Source organism: Pteropus alecto, unplaced genomic scaffold (assembly GCF_000325575.1).
Source record: "Pteropus alecto unplaced genomic scaffold, ASM32557v1 scaffold103, whole genome shotgun sequence".
In the NCBI taxonomy this organism is placed as follows: domain Eukaryota; kingdom Metazoa; phylum Chordata; class Mammalia; order Chiroptera; family Pteropodidae; genus Pteropus; species Pteropus alecto.
Window position 1 is genome coordinate 10,598,211 of NW_006436288.1, and position 19,625 is coordinate 10,617,835.

At 34.7% G+C, this 19,625-nt stretch overlaps 1 protein-coding gene and 1 long non-coding RNA gene across 4 annotated transcripts in view; one reads left to right on the top strand and one right to left on the bottom strand.

Annotated features, from left to right (window-relative positions):
- The window catches only part of ITPR2 (inositol 1,4,5-trisphosphate receptor type 2), a 420,025-nt gene that overhangs the window by 331,818 nt on the left and 68,582 nt on the right, over window positions 1-19,625 (bottom strand). For all 3 annotated transcript variants that reach the window (XM_025047398.1, XM_015590049.2, XM_006912698.3), the window contains exons 3-5: window positions 5,630-5,745; window positions 4,797-4,883; window positions 2,597-2,755 (exon numbers count right to left, since the gene is read on the bottom strand). In XM_025047398.1, the coding sequence (XP_024903166.1) occupies window positions 2,597-2,755; window positions 4,797-4,883; window positions 5,630-5,745 (362 nt within the window). The remainder of the gene's footprint in view (window positions 1-2,596; window positions 2,756-4,796; window positions 4,884-5,629; window positions 5,746-19,625) is intronic.
- LOC112480313 lies at window positions 10,255-19,169 on the top strand. Its single transcript, XR_003046557.1, has 3 exons — window positions 10,255-10,340; window positions 13,235-13,310; window positions 19,008-19,169. It is a non-coding gene; the product is annotated as an uncharacterized LOC112480313 (long non-coding RNA).

Genomic DNA, 19,625 nt, shown 5'->3' on the forward strand with positions numbered 1-19,625 from the left:
CCTTTCTTCACTTTTAAAATCTACTATCATGCTAAAGAACTAATGTCTTCTTATATCAAGGTTGAAAATGACAAATTATCCCTCACTTTTAAAATCTACCATCATGCTAAAGAACTAATGTCTTCTTATATCAAAGTTGAAAATGACAAATTATCCCTCCTAGGTTGGACGGGCAGGTAGGCCCAGGCCTGTCTCCTTCCTGGGGACAGAGCGGGGAACCCAGGGTGGGGGGTAAGGGCATTCTGTGACATGTTTGTAAATAAAGCTCAGCGCTCTCTGCAAAAACAACAACAAAAAAAAATCTTTGGAAGATACATGAGAATGAAATATTTATGTACTCTGCTCAAGGCTGTCCCCAGTGACTTTCTAACCACTCAACAGCAAGCAAGGGCTTCTATATACAGCTGAAAGTTAAGGAATCTATGAATCTGTTTTCCCCCAAAACTATTCTGGAATTGTATAAGACATGACAAAGGTGTTGTTAAATGGTAGAAACCATTGATTTTTGAGGATATGAGCATTTTTCTCTCCAGACTATCATCAGCCTCATTCTTGCATTTCCTTTTAGTCACCAAACACCTTATTGGAAATTTACAACCTAATCATAACTTAACTAATTACTAAATAGTAAAATATAATTTTAAAAGTCCTTTAAACTTTGCAATTTCTTCTTCTTAGTTTAATATGCTTTTAAAGAAAATCAGCAAAAATTAAACCTCTTGTTATGAAGTGATAGCATTTCCATTTGCCTTCAGTAAAATACTTAGGTTTATGTTTTAGAAAAATGCTGCCTATTCCTAGGGAAGAAAATGAGCATTACAACACAATCATTTATGTGGCAAATATAGGGCTGTGGATGTGCTTATGCTTTCACAGCATCCTTAATTACATACAAAAGCTACACAGTGGCGAGCAAAAACAGTGAGTCATTTCAGCAAAAAGCAATGTGGAAGGTTGTTTCAGCCATGCTTTATGGAGCACATCTATATAAGAAGAATTTTTAGTGCGTTTAACAATTACATTATCCATTTTAACCAAGATGGAGTGCTTGGGTGGTAGGTTGTTTTCATTTCCCCAATACGACTAATTATTTGAAATAGTTCATTACATTCAACTCTCTGCTGATCCTGTAAAGGCATTTGGGAGCAGGGTAAAGAATAGATAGAATAAATAAACAGGATAGAATGCATTAATAAAATCTATAGCTAATCTAAAGGCCCCCATTTATCCAATAATTTCATCACATTCCTTCACAGCCTGAGCTCAGGTTTTGTTTGTTTTGACACTTAGTTTTCACTGACCACCTACAGACAGGGACACTACTCAGTGGGGGGCTGGACAGGGAAAACAAGTATTACAAGAAAGAGTATCAAACATAAGTTGCTCATAAACATAATTGATCCATGAATAATTGAGAGTTGATTGTAATTAACTACCTAATGAAATTAAAATATATGTCATGCTTACAGCACACATCACTTGATGCCAAAAGGAAAAAAGGACTTATTTCTTAAGAAATCCAACACTCATCTTAAAGTGCATTACATTCCTGCATGCCATGCTTCGCCCAAACCTTACCTAATGAGGATATCACCAGATAATTTATTAACCAAATTAAACCATAAAGCTTGCATCCTGTGGAATTGACTTTGTACTTCAAAATTCACTTGAAAAATAGGTTCACTACAAAAGAAGACATTTCTAAGACAAGAAATATCCAAAACATTTTAAATGTAATCAAAATATTAATTGAGAAAACTGTCAGAATAGTTATTTTTTTATATTGCTCTAAATTTATAATGTTCATTTTTTAATCTCAACTTTTTTTTGATCATGTGAGCCAATATTTGTAAGGTATTCTGTTTAGGAAAATTATTCAGTATTCAATGTCAACCAGCATTTATTGAGCATCTACCATGTGCTAGGGACTGTCACCCACTATGGTATTTATTACACACAAAAATATCAGTTATTGATCCTATTAATCATATCACATAATTTTTTTTCCTTATTCTATAAAGTAGCAGAAAATATTTTAGCAATTACTAAAATTTACATGACACGATATGCATATATTCCACAATATATATTAAATCTAATTGTCATCAATGAGCAGGTGTCAATCTACAGTTCCTCATTCATTACACATCTATTAAGATGTATACACTGTAAACAGCTAACCATAGAGCTAGTTAATGAAATAGTGTCATGATTCACTGTGTTACTCTATTAATTTAAAGGAGTAGATACCACTTTCTAAGAACAGTTCTTTTTCCTGACAGCCATGCTTCCTCCTGATTAGGCGGAGATGCAAACTCTTCCTCTCTCTGCTAAGGCTCAGCCAATATTAAGGTTACTTCCGTCCTTTGACACAAATTCTAGCTGAGAAGATGACTTCAAATTAATCTGAACTTTGTCTTTTTATGATTCCTGAGCACAATTTTTACTATAATTACTTTTAGCTTATTAAAGATATTAACATAAAAATAATATGTTGAAGATTGAAAACTCCCTCCATTTTACGTTCTAGATTCTCTCTTATTAAAAATTGTTTTTATGTATGCACTGTTTTTCTATTAATTTTATATTTACATACATTGTCACCCTCGCTTCTCAGCTTCCAGAAGGGATGAATATAAAACCAAGACCCTTCATTTCCTGCAGCATCCAAGGACACACGCATGGCATTCTTCTCCAGTAAAGCAGGTAATCTCTTGTTGACAGTCAGATACTTGTTGCTTTTGATATGCAGTAGCTGTAGGGAATAGACACGGATTACTGCCTTATTCCTGGATCTCCTCTATTAAATTCATGTGTGTGTTTATGCATATATCACATGCCTATGTAACACATCTTAGGGTAGAGATTAAATAAAGAAGCTCTTTTCAGACTCCACACCTACCATCTTTCTTAGTTAACTTTCTTTGGGTTCCTGCTCACCTCCACCCCCAATTCTGCTTTATAATAAAGTGGGCACATGAGGAAATCAAACCAGGGGGGCATCTCTGAATGATTTTCATCCACTGATAAATAATAGAATAAAACCAGGCTCTCCAAGGGAGACCTGGAAGTTCCCTCAAACCACATCCTTTCTCAATTCCTACAAAGCCACAAAAACAGAATATACTAAAGAAAAATCACAAAACTAAAATAATACACTGACCCACTTAATATTATTAACTATCGCTGCCCGCAGACAGCCCAAACCCTTCCCCCATGAAGAGGAAAGCACCATAGCTTCCACAAGAGGATGCTGAGCCCACCCTGTTCTTAGACGGGCATAGAAGCATCATTTCTCAAATTTTTTGGATTCCATGGGAAATTTTTTTTCCAAAACACTAGTCTACTGAGTAGGAAAACTAAAACAATCTTCCTATCTATTATAATCATTTCAAAAAAGAGTGGTCATTTCAATTCTCACAATATAAGGAGGAAATTATCTCAAACTAACGAGCAGTTCTTTAAATGAAAAAAATAAATCAGCTTTTTTGCAAAACTCATTATAATATCCTTGGTTCTCATTTTACCGTAAACCAATGAACACCCTCATGGGCCATCTCTGTCCCTAACTGACCACCCAAACATTTGCACTTCAGATTCTTGGCAAAAAATATAAGCCCCACTTGCTGAAACTGAATAGTGATCAAAACTTGATAAAAGAAATTCTATTTATGGAGGATTGTCCAAGGGACACGCAGCCCCAGGCATGACATAATCTATAATGAGATTAACTCATATATTCAAGGAGCTGCAGATGCAACCAGGTACCCTCATCTTGTCCCATCAGAAAACTGCTTTGACTGCACTATGCTCTGGCATTTTACCATTGGCCAATAACAAAATATCAAAGGATATTATTTTTTAAAAGAGCTCTATGAAAAGCCTCATTGTAGCATCTACTGTAAGGAAGTTGTTAAGATTATTGTTTACCATATAAAACAGTGCCCTCTTTATTAGAGCTCATTGGAAAAACACATCTCTGGTCTTCTTCCTGGGAATGTTTGTGTTACTAGACCTCTCACTTAGTTCTATGTCATGGAAATCCTCTGTGAATGCTGTAATGTTATGCTTCCTTTATAGCTAGCTAAGTAGGCAACAAAAAAGCTTCAAACCAAAGTTTACCAGACTTTACAACATAGTTTTATAAACATGCTTCACCCCCGACTTCACCTTATTCATTCAGCCATTATTTTCCCTTTGACCCAGTTGCTTTATTTATGTCTATTTTGTTTTGTTATGTGTATTTTTGAAAATGCCTTACGTTCTTTTCAGAACAAGGTGAGGCATATATTAACATATAACCAAGTAAAAAGCCAAAAGATCTAAGTGAAGCACAAGAAAGGAATGCAGCTGAGATAAATCAGTGTGAATACTAATTGAAATGGGAGATTTTCTAATAACAACTCAAAGAAGACTTCTATCTAAAAGCACAACTGAAAAACTTTCTTCTCTCAATAAAATTAAAAGATAAAGCTTTGTATGTTACACATTAGTCCCATTATTACTAAAGGACTATCTTATTACAGGCCTTTAGAAACTGTTTCCTGATCTTCTTCCTTTTGGGATAATAACTTGGGCATACATCTAAATAAGCTCACTTCTTTATGAGTATACAGCAGACTTATTCCCATATAGAATAGTGTGGTGAGTATCAACTGAAAATATCACAATATCTATAATTCCCACCAAAGAACCAACTATTGTATCCTAAAATATTAATGCTATTTGGCATTCCTATCATATGCAAGTTACCCATAAAAGTCATCTCTTTTAAAAGAAAGTAAATAGATACTTACTTGTATAACATTACTGTATTTCACAATTTCTCCCAACAGTTTCTTATTTTCTGATTCATTTTGTTTTTGTTCCAGTTCTGCAGCATGCTATAAGATGATTATCAAATATTCAGTGTAGAAACATAGTAAACAGAGTATAATAACTGACAAAGAAATAAGAGTTTTTTAGGAAAAAAGACCACAACCATGAATAAAATAGGCCGGTTGATTTACTCTTGGTGCTTGGGGGTGGGGGATAATAATTAAATACATGATTATAATAGAGTGTAATAACTCTTTCAATTTAATGCTGAAATGTAACCAACAATATCTTGCTTTTAAATTAGAAATTTCAGAAAAGCACTAGGCAATTCGATCTCATAAAAATTACTTTCAGTAGGAATATTGGTAGAGAAACCAACCAGGATAGTAAGTAAATTTCAAGTCTCAAAATACAGTTTAAATTCTGAAAGTAACAGAAATTTTAATGACACAAATTAAGTTCTATCAAATTGACACTCAGCCCAAAGCAGAAACACCACACCTTTTTTTTCCATAGCCTTTCGAAAAAAAATTTAGTACTATGCCAAGTAAAATATAACTGGATTTGATATTCCTATAGAGATTTTGAATTGGTTTCCAGTTTGAAGTGATCTCTAAAAAGTAGCAGCAGAAATGTATTACCTACACACCAAGAAATCAGTAGTCATCTCCTATACATTAAAAGTCCCTTCCAGTTTCAATGTGTTGCTACAACTATTGTAAATCCCTGTGTATTGAGTAAAATCACCAAGCTTTTGTTGTTGCTGTACCTGGTCTAGCCTAAACCAGACAAATCAAATTCTGGCCCTTACCTGTAATTTCTTCAGCAAGGCTGCCTCTGTGTGGTTCCCTTGTTTGGCTTGCTTAGCTTTCCAATATTGTTTCTGGGCAGAATATCGATTCATAGGACATACCTTAAAGAGGCAGTCTATGACAAAACAACAAACAAAAACACTGTAACTAAGGTGACCAGCATTTCTTAGATTTTCTTTTAGCCTAGCATCGGAATCTCAGAATCCCTGAGAATAAAGAACATTTAAAGGTTATCTAGCCCATCCTCCAACCAACTCTTAAATTTTCTCTATAACACCCTTTTCGAATAACTTTTTAAACTGTACAATACCCACTTCTTCATTAGTTTAAGTTTCTTAAAGGATACTTTAATTCGTACAATTTATAGAGAAATCGAACCAATGCAATCATTATATTAGAAGGCACTTCTTAATTATAATGGAGTACCTGGTCTCAAAAAGCAAATTGAATGATGTTAGTGATTTTCTCTGCCTTACCTAACCTTGCACAATGAATAACTTACTAATGGTATCTATCTTTGATATCAAAGGAACGAAAAACATAGAATCAGAGTAATCACAACAATCACATTTCAGTCATTCATTCCGTAAGTTTCCACATAACTGAAATGAATATGATATAGAAATCTGAGATGCAGTGTGTTATAAGGAAGACACAAAGCAAAACAAAAACAAAAAAGGTTCATCTATTTTAAACACAGATGTTTACCAAAAAAAAAAAAAAAAAAAAGATTATAGTCTGAACTCTACTACTCAATATCAAGATAGGAAATTGCAGTGAAATAACATAATGATATGTCAAGATCGAAAAGCAAAATATGTTTTTTCTTTTTAATGAGGAAAATAGAAGCTTGTCTAAAGAATTCTTCCATATGCTAATGATTCTGCATGTTTGTGGAATGGATTACAATCTAAAACAAATGTTAATTCCCAATATTCTATTATAAAAGAGTAATGATATAGATTATCCAAATATTATTTTCATTTTTCTTACAAAATATTGTATGAATTCGACATGACGAATTTATTTTGGTTGCTGCCGTAATATTTAGGATCATTCTTATTTTTCTAATAGGTATCACAAAATAAAACTCAATCAACTCAAATATCCATTTAAGCCACATTTTTTTTACTGTATTATACATGCTCATTTTATTATTGTCTTTAAATTAATTATAAAATTAAGATGGATTTGATCTCTTCAAATTTCATTTACTTGTGACTGCAAATTTTTGGAGGAATTTTAAAAATTCAGAAGAAATAATAACTTTTTAAATATAGTCTGTAATTATAAACGCTAATTTTATTGATTGCCTCTTCCTCTCTCCCCCATTCACACATGAAGCTACATAGAAAACTAATTATTAATTTCTGGTTTAAAAGTTATTGATGTAGATGATTAAATATTTTATAGGTAGCAAAAAACAGACACCTTCTAACTACCAAAAGTAGGCTGAGAAACAATCACAATTACAATATGACACAGGAATCACCACTTGGTACATACGTGTGAAAACCAAATAACCAGACCTGAAAACTGTTTTCCTTCACAACATATCTTATACGCCCTAAAAATTATTTTCTGTATGTTAGCAACTACAAAGAACATACAAATTTTTTTCAAGAACAAATTTGGAGATTGTTTACAGGTATCTCCAAAGAGTGCTCTCAATTTAACGCAGACTATTTTGACCATCCTATATTAAGCAAGTCTCCAAATTCAGTGCAGCAAAAACTAAAATCCTTATTCAAGTAGAAATAAACTCTAATCTGTAGTCTATATTTCTGAATTTCTTCATGTGTGAAAGGAATAAATTGTGTTCTTCTCCATTAGGAATTCTTCAAATTCCTAATTAAGTTCATTAGGAAATACTCTTTGACAATGAAAATAATTTTCCTAAATTCTAGACCACCTCCATAGCACTCCTTTTTAGAGGTATATTTGGGTAGCTAGCAAAGAAAGTGTGCATGTCATGGTCCTGATCCTTGTGGTTGAAGTTATTGTGAAGTGAAGCAAAACATTCATCTAACCCAGGCTTACTGGTCAGGCTGTGCTTCTGATTGCTAAAACTCAGACCCTCTCCTCAAAAAGCTCACAGCCTAGTGGGTAAGACAGGCATCCACCATGTATTAAAGTTTCACAATGGAACTATGGAGAGGTGCTGTGGAACACAAAGACGCATGTAGCCAGCTTCCCAGAAGAAGCCAGAAAGCCTTCCCAAAGAAGAAGACACAGGCCAAGTTTTGAGGAACCAATCCCAATTTAGCACATTGACAAGGGGCTTCAAGAGCTCAGAAGGGCAGGGTATTTCAAAAAGAGCCAAAGGCGGCACAAAGGCAGAGAAGGCAAATGCTGAGGGACCTGCTAACCTTGCAGAGAAACTATGGCCCAGGCTGTGAAATGAAAACGGACTGATGTGAAGTCAGGGTCTGCATAGAGCTATGTGCTAGGGTAAAGCGTATGGACTTTATCTCATAGAAGATGTCAAACTCTTAAAGCGTTTTAAGCTCTTACACCACGTGAAAGGTGACGTAAACAGACTGGCAAGAAGACCAGCACGAAAGCCCACTGTCAGCATTCTGGGAAACAGTGAGGATTTGAATTTAGACTGTATGGTAATTGTAAAGTAGCCAGAGATTTCAAAGAAAACAGCAGAATCAACAGGCTTAATAATATCTTAGATGTACAGTGGGGAAAGGTGAGGGAGAGGAAAAGTGAAGTTGGATAAATGAACGAGCTTCCACCCACTCTGAGACACAAAGCCTTAGATTTCAAAAGCCCTTTCTAGTTGCAGGGCTTAGTATTTGGTCCTCCACAGCAACCTCCCACAGGTGGCATCTCATTTTATATAATAGTAAATAACCAATCTGATTATGCATGGAAACTAATATTGCAGAACTATTTCGGTTGACGGGAGGGAATGTAGAGCACACACAGACTTTTGTAAAAATGCTTTTGTTGATGGTGGTGATGGTAATGGGTGTTTGTGTGTTTCTGTGTTTGTGTGTGTGTGTTTAATTCTCTCTGCCTCTTTTAGAAAAAAATATACTGGTCTTGCACTAGTCACATATTTTATCTGATTCTCAATTTATTGCACAATTAAAGTATTAATAATACCTGCCACACCTAATCCACAGGGCTGCTGAGATATGCAAAGAGATAATCTATGTGAAAGTATTCCATGAACTTTAAAGCCCTATTATAAATGCAAGGTATTACTATTCATATTGTTTCATTTGTCCAGCACTAGCTTCACTAAGAGATGACTAAACCATTACAGAGCTCTCAGCAAAAAGCAACAAAAAGTAGAGTTGTCAGGTTAAACCTGAACCAAAAGTGTCCAGTTCACAAAAAGGTGTTTGCCTCTTCGGTTTAAGATGCCACAATATATTTTTGTATAAAAATTCTCAAATATCCTGCAACAGCATGGCAGTGAGTAGTGGATGCAACCTCCATTACCTCGTAATACATTTTAAAATACGCAAATATAATCACTAACACCAACATGGGTACAACCCTGGACAAGCCTCCCACACTTTTTCAGCAAGCAGGAATCCAACTATCTCAGAGCTGTACACTCTCATCTGCCCTACTCACCCTTCTTCTAAAATGAACTCTCTAGTGTCCCTTGGCCTGCTCATTCTCGAACATTAGAGGTGTACATACTGCTAACAAATAAGTTTTAGGGGGGTTTCCAATTAGAAAGGGTCGCGGTGTTGTTTGTTAATTAGGTAACAGCAATCTTTTCAGCAATTCAAGACTCAAATAATAATTAAAAAGGAAAGGTTGGCCTCACAGAGCAAACACCAAAAGCACAAATAAAAGGAAGTAATTTGAGTTAAAAAATTTTTTAAAAGCTTCATCTTAAGACCTGAGGTCAACAATTTTGCAGAATTACAGAAGTTCAGAAATGTCAGATATGACAAAATGTGCTCTGTTTAGTCAGGCAATATTATAAGAACAGTGCCTTAGAATTAGAACATTTATTTTTATATTTTTACAACTGTGGAAGGAAATTCAGCCCAGAAGTGTTTACTTTAAACTGAAAGAGTCAGCGGCATCTTTAGCAGGCTTATAAATGCTAGTGGATGGAAGGAATAGGAAAGCCATTCAAATGGTGTGGAGCACAAAATGTACGGCATGTAACGCTATAAATCAAATAACTAATCTTCCCACATGATTCTGGGTAAATCTGGCAGGAAACCAGTCAAAACCTCCACTTACAATACCTATCTAAGTAGCTTTGAAATGTTTTGCTTTGTACCTACAAAAGCATTTTCTTATTTGTATTTAATGCAATTTCTTCACCCCAGAACTGTCTAGAGAACTCCACGTGGGGCTATTCTATGTAAAGTTCAAGTTACATAGTGGCCAGCAACTTCCTCTGGTAATGGTGGAAGGAACACTTTCTGTTTCATTTCTCTTCCCTCCTAAAGATGTAAGGTTTAAATGAGGCAAGACATATTAAATCATCAGCGAATGTCTGTCACAAAGCGGGCATTCAACAAACGGCTCTTTCATGGTAGCTTGTAAAATTACCTCATACTGATTACAGAGAAAGTGGTTGCCAAGGGCTTTATTATCTCCACGTGGAGAAAGGTGGGGAGGGAGGGCATCTGGAGCTTTTCTTTCTCTCTTTATGATATAAACAGGATGCAGCAGAGTTCAAATGAAGACAATGGGACCTTCCCAGTGATAAAACGGAAAGTGGTAAGCAAACGCTCCCTGGGGTAAGGAACAGGCAGACAAGGGCAATTAGAATTCAGAACTGGTCAGGGGAGAGGGACTCACAAGCCTAAAATATCGCTGTAGCTCTGTTTTTCACTTTTCCTAAGAAACGCATCCTGAAGCAGAGTGTTTGTGTAAAACTCTTAGCTTAAGTACAAAGTTCTAACTAAACTTCTACCTCCTGTGATCATAGCATAAGGCAAGTGTAGGGAGGGTATCTAAGAGGGAAAGTGTTTTCTAGAATTTAAAAAGGCCAAAGATGAATTTATTACAGGTTTAAGAAACATTTAAATGTATCACAACACGTGCATGGGCAACCATGAATACTGCAGGATAACTTTCTCTAGGCAAAAGTTAACTATTTTAATACTGAAGAGGGAGAGAAATGGACCTTTGTAGTTACTGGCTTGTAGACTACTAAAATGTTAGAACTCAAAGGAGCTTCCGATAAAAATCTGACCTTTCCCTTCTCTGAAATAAAGAGTGAGTTGCCTACATCCTTTGTGATAGGATCTCTAGATTAAAATAAATTATAAATATGAACAAGTTCAACCACACACAGGGTGCTCGAATGCCTGACAGGTAACTCTCTGGTCTCTGGGTTGTAGGGACATTAATATGATTTGGTTTGCTCAGTACAGTTTACGACCATGGAGCACTTTGTAATCTATAAAGAGCACTACATGTTGATAATAAAGATCATTTGATCTTCCCAATAACCGTTTTAAGGATCATTTTCTCCATGTTCCAGAGAAGGAAACTAAGACTTTTCTTAAGTCCACAAGTTGGTAAGGAATTTTAACTAAGATCCTCTGAACTCAATTCAATATTCTGTCGCTATGCAATGCGCCTTTTGGGAGCAGGTGTGTCAAATTGAAGCAAACTCTGTCTCACCTGAAACGCTGTTCATAATTCTACACATATACACCTCGGGGTCATTTAGAACAAATCTAATCTGGCTTCTATAAAACAGCCTTAAATACCCTAAGACATCATCCATCTGACATCCCTACCTCATTTCAATTTGATTATGATGACAAGATCTCCTCAAAAAATAGCATTTTTACTACCAAATACTAAGATTACCTCTTTCCTCACAATAATTTGGTCAATTAAAGATTGGTTTGTTAAGACATTTATTATGCATTTATTAATGTATTTAGCAAGCATAAACCTTGAAAAAAACATTGGCCGGAAAATAAGATCTGTCTAGGTTTCTATACTATCAGTCTTGCAACAAATAAAACGTCTAGAAAATATTATGAAGATATATATATAAAAGCATCAGTTGTAATACCTCAAAAGAAACTAATGAATGGTTTTCCATGGAAAATATGCCACATGTGTATATATAGTTAAATAAATGTTAAGACATCCATAAGAATGTTATAAAATCTTAGTCTCAAGAAATATTAATTACCTGAGGCATACATTAATGAGTAAATACTGAAAAAGAAATGAAACTATTTTTTGCTTCATTTGGAGTAGGGAGGAAAAATAAAATTCAAATGCATTGATACTAATTTTCATTCTTGTCAAGGTTTAACTTTAGCATTAAGCAAACCATTACACTAGATGTAAGTTAAATTTCTATCTAATGTATAATTTTTCAATTAATTTTCTCATTCTCAAAGTGTCATATTAACACTGATAATCAAAAAAGTGTAATAAGCAGACTGACTCAGAAATCAATATGCAAGTCTCTAAATCCCACTACAAAAACATCAAGTCTAAAAGAAAAGAAAATGAATTTGTCCATACATAAATGTGTGTATTAATATGCATACGTATATGTGTATGCATACACATATGCGGACAACATATGTATAATAGTTATACACATATTTTTATATGTTTATTTGTATTTTTATTTATTTATAAGTATATATTTCTACAGTATTTCCTATATATCAGAAGTTACCACATACATTACCTGATTTAATTCTTCTAAAAACTCTTTGAGGTAAGTATTAGTTTTATAAATGAGGAAAGAGAAATTTGGAACATTTTACAGATCTACCCTACAGTTTCAAAGCTAGTTTTTAGACTTAATCCAGATCAATGTGTCTCCAAAGCCCATCGTCATCATTTAATAAAAGACACTCAATATTTCTCAAATTAAAACAAAAAAATACATCTAAGTATGTTCACTTAAATTAAAACATACAACATGATAGTCTAGCTTTTCCCTGGTTTCATACTCCGAAAGGTGATAAACTTCTCCCACAAGAACCCAAAAATGTATTTAAAAGAGACTATCTGATTATCTGTAAATAGGACCCAATCGAACTGGCGAAGTAGAAGCTAGAAACACTTGGGCAGGGAATTTTACGCCTCAAGTCCTTCACTTGGAAAGCAATTATTTTGAATAGCTAAAAAATTAAACCGTTAATACAGGTGAATTAACTTTATAGAGATAGGCTTGCCTTTTTAAAACAATTTTAGCATCACAATAATAACTTCTGGCCTAATTTTTTTTTAAAGTGTAACATAAGCTATTTTATGCCAAGTTATAGTTACATAATTGAGTTATTTAGATTGAATAATTGCTTACTGTTGATTGTCTAGTGACTGAATTAATTACTATTCTCATATGGGAGACCTAAAGCAAAATCAGTTTGTTGTGCTAGCTCCTCTGTGAGTGGAGATTTTTCCATAAGAACGAAGGAGATCATGGAGTCCTAATTATTGTTATTGTTAATTTATGCCCAAGTGAGACTAGCTTTCCATTGATTATTATCACCATAAAGCATCTACCTCTATAAATAGTTTAGGTGTCAATGGACAATAACTTTAGAGCAGTGTTTTACAAACTGTAATTGTGCAAACCAGGTTTAAGATCAATCTATTTAGTCTCAATCATCTTTTTTGAATAGAGTCGAGTGAAATGAGATGGAATGGAATGGAACAGAAAAGAAAGAGAAGGGAAATAGAGAACGCTGCAAGTAACAGGTACTCTTTCAAGAAATTTGTATCTGGTGTGTGTGTACATATGAATACATATATGTGTGCATGTATATGCATGGTGGATCATAATGTAAAATGTATTTCTTAGAGTTGCAATAAAAAGTGTTTGAAAGTCACATGTGCACAGGTTAGGGTTAAAGAAACTGAAAAAATTTAAATTAATTTTAGGTATATATACATATATACATAAAGAGATAGAGAGGGAGAGAGAAATCCTGTGGGCAAGAGGAAAAGAAATTGAGATAACCAAGAGAACTTTCTTTTGTTCAATCAATGACTTCTGAAATCCATAAAAACTATCCTTTTATTAGTTGCCCCATAAAATTTTTATATAGGGAATTACAATGGAACAGGAAGATGACCTTTTAAAAATCTTTTTACCCCCCACTCTGACTGACCTCTACCTTTACTATGGCACCTCTCTCTCAAATGTTATCTTTTATATTATGTTTGTAATATAAAATGTTATATTTATTAGTTAACCTGTTTGCATGAGACTACATTCAGTATCTATTATTTGGTATGTGTAAGATGCTCAGAATCAGCAGCAGGAAACTCCTGCCAAGTTACCAGAGAAACAATCATTAGATATCTGTTCTTTCTGCTCTGAAAGGCCTTACAGTCTATCTCCTATTAAAATGCAAATACCTGAGAAGGGAGCACACTAAGATCTCAGTTCTCAATTTGCCACAGGAGCCTGAAAGCTCTGTGAGGGTAAAGTGCATTGGTGCTAAGGATCTGGGGAAGGAATTGTTTAGACTGGTAACATCTGCTAAGAATATGCAGGAAAATTGTTTATCAAATTTTCAAATGATGAAGAAGAAGGGGGAGAAATAGCTAATTTGACAGACAAAAATCTAGATTTCAATAACAGGAAAAACATTAACACTATTAAACTCTAAAGAAGCCTAAATATGAAGTTCTGTGTTTATGTTCAGAAAAAATTCAACTACTTATATATACTATCGAGGGGAACACCATGGTTATTAAGAACATTTTTTGTTTGTTTTTTTTTAAAGGCATAGATCTTAGCTTTGAGTTCAACTTAATATAATTAAAGTGACCATACATCCCTGTGTGCCCAGAAAAATTCTGGTTTATGCCTATTGCCTGAGCCTAATTAATAACTGTGTCCTCTTTTACTCTCAAAAGTGTGCTGGTTTGAACAATAAAGTATATGAACACCCCAAATATTTAAAAAATGAATACTATGATGTGGGAGCTGAAAAAGCAGACATAGTCATTGTAGGCTGATTAACAGAAGAATGGAGTTTCAACCACAGGAAGTAGGAATACATCCAGACTATTTGGGCTCAATGATACACATCCGGAATATTAGGCTCAGTTACAGGTGCCACATTTTAAGTGGCACCCTAACAAAGTAGCCTGTGTCTGAAGTTAGGCAAACGAGAAAGCAAGCAAAATATAGAAATCAGTAATAGTAGGAACTGGGAAATGCTGCCTAACAGAGAAAACAAAGAGAAGGCATAATCTCACTGTATACAGCTGAAGACCTACATGTAAAAGAGAAAAGAAATTTTTTTCTATATTGAGCTAAGAATCAGAGCAAAATTTTGTTTAATGTAAGGAAACTCTTGCCAGCAGTTGGAAAAGTCAAAAAAATACAAATTAATCAGAGACAAGTAAACCTGAACAGCAGTGTTCAGGCAGAGACTGACACGACATGCTGCAGAAGGGATTTTGCCTTGATAAGGAGGCCCCTTCCAAACACCACCTTCTGTTTCATGATGGGAATTGTGGCAGAGGCGATTGGCATGAAGGATAGAGTTCGTGTCCTGTATTTACTGATAAAAACTCAGAAGTCTCACCTGCCTCAGCTGTATTTACCACACTGTAGTTTGGTTTGGCATCTATTATAGAGATCAGGAAATTCCAGCCCCGGACCCTGTAAAAGTCTTCTACCACCAAACATCTGTCAGTACTAGCTTAAAATACTCAAAGTTAAAGTACTCTGTAAATATTCATTATTATTACTCCTAACTTTACATCCCAGATGAACAAATACAGTTGTGTTTATATCTCAGAGCATCAGAAGCATGTTGGTTTGTCATTTAAGTATTTTTGTTTGGTAAAATATTCCCAGATTAAAAAAAAAAGATGAACAATCAAAGGTAAAAGGAATGATAACCAAGAAAAACTTCCTCACCCAACGCACACACAAACAAACACACACACTGATATCAGCTAACATTGAATGGTTAAACATTGTGGTAAGAGATTCACATAAATTCTTTCATTTTCATAGAAAAACGTGAACAGGTACTAGTTTTATTCCCACTTTACAGATGGCAAAGCTGGTGCTTAAAGATTAGGTTCTGCCCACGGTCACAGAGTAAGAAGCAGAGCTAGGATTCAAACAACTAACTTCAAAGTCTGTGCTTTTATACTCTAAAGATGGAAAGGACACACACAACCCAGCTATTTTCTACACTTGAAAGGCAAAGCAGTAAAATACTGAAGAACTGCGAAGTGAAAGGAAAGGTGGGACTTCCAGAAAGCAGACTGGAAATGAAAAGTAGAGAACGTACAGATAAGAAAGCAGAGTGGCTGACGCAGGAGATAGGACGTGGGAAATATAAGGAACAGTTATGGCATTTTCTTCTCCCTGCATTTTTTTTCTCTTCTTCTTTCCAAACTATTCTTTATTTCCTCTTTAATTTTAAAGTTGTTTGATGTTGTCTTGTTCCGTTTCTTAGGTTCTCTCTCATTCTATTCTTTTTTGTTCTATTTCCTTCTGTTTTCCTAATCATCTTCTTCCTTTTAACCTCCCTTATTTCACTCTTTTTCCAAAATTTCCTTTATCATTTCTCTGAACTTACGCTTTAGTTTTTTCTTTCTTTTCATAATTATAAAAATGCAATTAAAATGCATTGTTAGTTTCTTTGGATAAGGTTAAATCTTTTGTATTTCAAATAAAAATATAGATAAATAGGACATTTTCTTATCAAAACTCTACTTAAACTTAAATTGCAAAAGCAAAACACATCTAACAGAGGACGTGAACCCAGAATAGATAAAGTACTCTTACAATTTAAAGAATGCACACAACCCAATAAGATATAAACAGACATATCACAAAGACAATATATAGAAGGCCAATAAGCACATTAAAAGATCCTAACTAGTCATTAGGAAAACGCAGATTAAAACCACAATTACTCACCAGTATACACCCATTAAAAAGGCTAAAAAAATTTTTTTAAATAACAATACCGTGTGTTGGTGAGGATGTAGGGCAACCAGAACTCCCATATATGATACATACATACAGTCAGACGCCCATTCATTTATGAATGAAAAATGGTTCAGCTACTTTGAAAAACATTTTGGTAATTTCTTGCAAAGTTAAATGTACACTTAATATATGATTCAGCAATTCCATTCCAAGGTATTTCTCAAGAGCATTAAAACATATGTCCACTCAAAGCCTTTTGTGCAAATATTCATATCAGCATTATTTATAATAGCCCCCAAAAAACAGGGGGGGAGGGGCAATCCAACTCTAAATGTGGTAGTACATCTAACAATGGAATACTACTCAGCAAAAAAAAAAAAAAAAGGACTGAATTACTACAACATGCAACAGTGTGGATGAATCTCAAAATCACCATGCTAAATGAAAGAATCCAAACACAAAAGCCTACATCTATGTGATGCCATTTATATGAAATTCTAGCAAAAGTAAAATTATATCATCCAAAAGTCATTGGTTGCCTGGAAATGAGGGTGGAGACAGAGAGGCAAGATGAAACTTTTGAGAGTAATGGAAGTATGATTGTAGTGTTAGTTGCACATCTGTATACATTCACCAAAACTCATTAAAATGAGTACTTAAAGTGAGTAAATTTTATTGTTTGTAATTTATTACACAATAAAACTGAAAAAAATGAATTACTATATTGTTTACGGCCTTCAATTGCTTACTTTTCTATGGATCATGGATCTTCCATAAATTTTCTTAAAATAACATTTTGAAGACATAAGGATTTATTTTTGTTGCTTGGGTTGTGGCTTACTTGATATAGGAGGAACAAGACTAGCGTGATTTGTTTGCTACATAACAGGATCTAGCTGGCATCATGCACGTGGTAGCTCTCAAAAATATTTGGTGATTGACTGATAAGGCATACCCAGAAGTGCAGCAAGTAGATCTGATTAAAACTAACAAGGCAAATTTTCTTAAATACAGCATGAAATAAAATTGGGGCATAATCCAAAATTTAATTTTAATTTGGAGAAAAGAATATCCTGGAATACATGAAAGTAAAGAAGGCAAAAAAGGCTACTGAGTCACACCAAATGGACTTGAAGAGGTTCCCACTGAACAAAGATGAGACTATCCGAACATCAAGATTAATGACTGAATTGGATTAGAGCACAAATATTTTTAAATCCATGAGTTCATAGTTATAAAAAATACTTATTGGTCTTTGGAGGTTAAGGTACCAACTGCTTACTCTGAAAATAAATTAAGGAGAGGAAAATATGCATTAGTAAAGAAAGATAAGGAAAGAGATAAGTAGATCAGCACATACACAGAGAAATACGTCTGCACTACCCTGCAAAATGGAAGAAGCAAGCTACACAACACTGTGTAATGTGATCCCAGTGTTGTAAAAACAAACAAATCTATACCATGCTTTTATATGCTTGATAAAAACTCTGGGAAGATAAACTCTTAATAGTGGTTATCTTTGAGGAATGGAAGTGGGCATGAAGAGGAGGAAAAATGGTTTTTACTTTGTACTTTTTATTACTCATATAAAAATTTTAAACCAATAAATTTTAAACAAAAAAAATCATCTTTCTATGGAAAAGATCTAATTTATTATGGACTATTTATCTACTTCATTTGGTCCATATATCTTCTTTCCATGGACTCTGTGTTTGAGTAGCACCCAATTATTCACCCATTAAGAAAATGTGAGACAGGAAACCCGGACTTGAGGAAGGAAGACTCCCAGGGAGGGAGGTGGATAGAGGGAGGACATGCACATCCTCCTTGGATACCAGCTGTCCCTGTGGCCCAGGCGATGTCTCCTGAGGCTGGGAGGATCCAGCTCAACTGCAATGTATTGCTTTGAATCTCTAGTTTAGCAGTTTAACATATGTTGTAAAGGATACAATTAGAAAAGTTCTCAAATGCTAGAAGAACTTAGAATGAGGAGTCCACAACAATTACAATGACTTTTAAGTGCTGGTAATTCTTACCTCTTTTGCCACTTAGGTCAGGATCTCTGCATTAGCCAGACTTATATCTATGCATATATGGTCCTTCATAGCTCTACATCATTTGATAGTGACAGCTTGGAGTAGAAGATTTTAAAGAATCCAGGGAGGGTTATAGAGTATTGAATTTTTAAGGCATTACAAAATAGAGAAGGTGCTTAATCTGGGAACTACAAACCCACATTTGGATGGGATTCATACAGGTCCACAAACCCCCTAAAAAGTATAAGAAAAACATGTGTCTTCACTGGTGCATTTTCTATCAGATTTTCTATCAGATTCTGAGAGGGATCTAGGCCCCTCAAAAACCCATAGCAACCATGACTGTAAGAGAATGCACCATTATACACCATCTTAAACTTTCAAGCTGGTAACTATACAAACATAGTGAGTCAGAGCAGCCATGAGCTAAACTGCTCTATTAATCAACAGGGGGAAAAAATTACATAAGAAAGAAGAAGATTGTTACAAGAGGCTTTAGAAGGAACAGAAAAAAGTGTCAATCCTAAATATGTGCCCAGGCAGGGAGGAACTCCACCAACATGTCTGCAAGAAGCCAAGGGAGTGCCCAGCACCAACGCAAACAAGCATGCCGGCATGATGCAGAAAGACAGATAAAGAAAAGGAAGAACAACCCAGCAACCCGACTTCTGTGTATTTGCCCAGTAGAAATGAGGGCTTTTGCTCAGCGAAAGACATGTAAAGAATGTTCACATTATTCAGTGGTACTATTTGTCATAGCCCCAAACTGTAAACCACTCAAATGTACATCAGTCAAAGAATGGATAAATTGTGGTATGTCCACTGAACAGAATCCTAAGAAGTAAAGAAAAAGAATGAACTGCTGCTTCATGCAACATCAGTGAATTACACAGACATAATGTTAAACAGAAGAAGCCAGCTATAAGAGAGTATGTATAGACTAGGTAGAGACTCGAGAGAATTAAAAACGTATGTCCACACAAAAACCTGTATATGAATGTGTATAGCAACATTATTCATAACAGCCAGTCACTGTAAACAACCCAAATTTTCATTAAGTGAAGATAC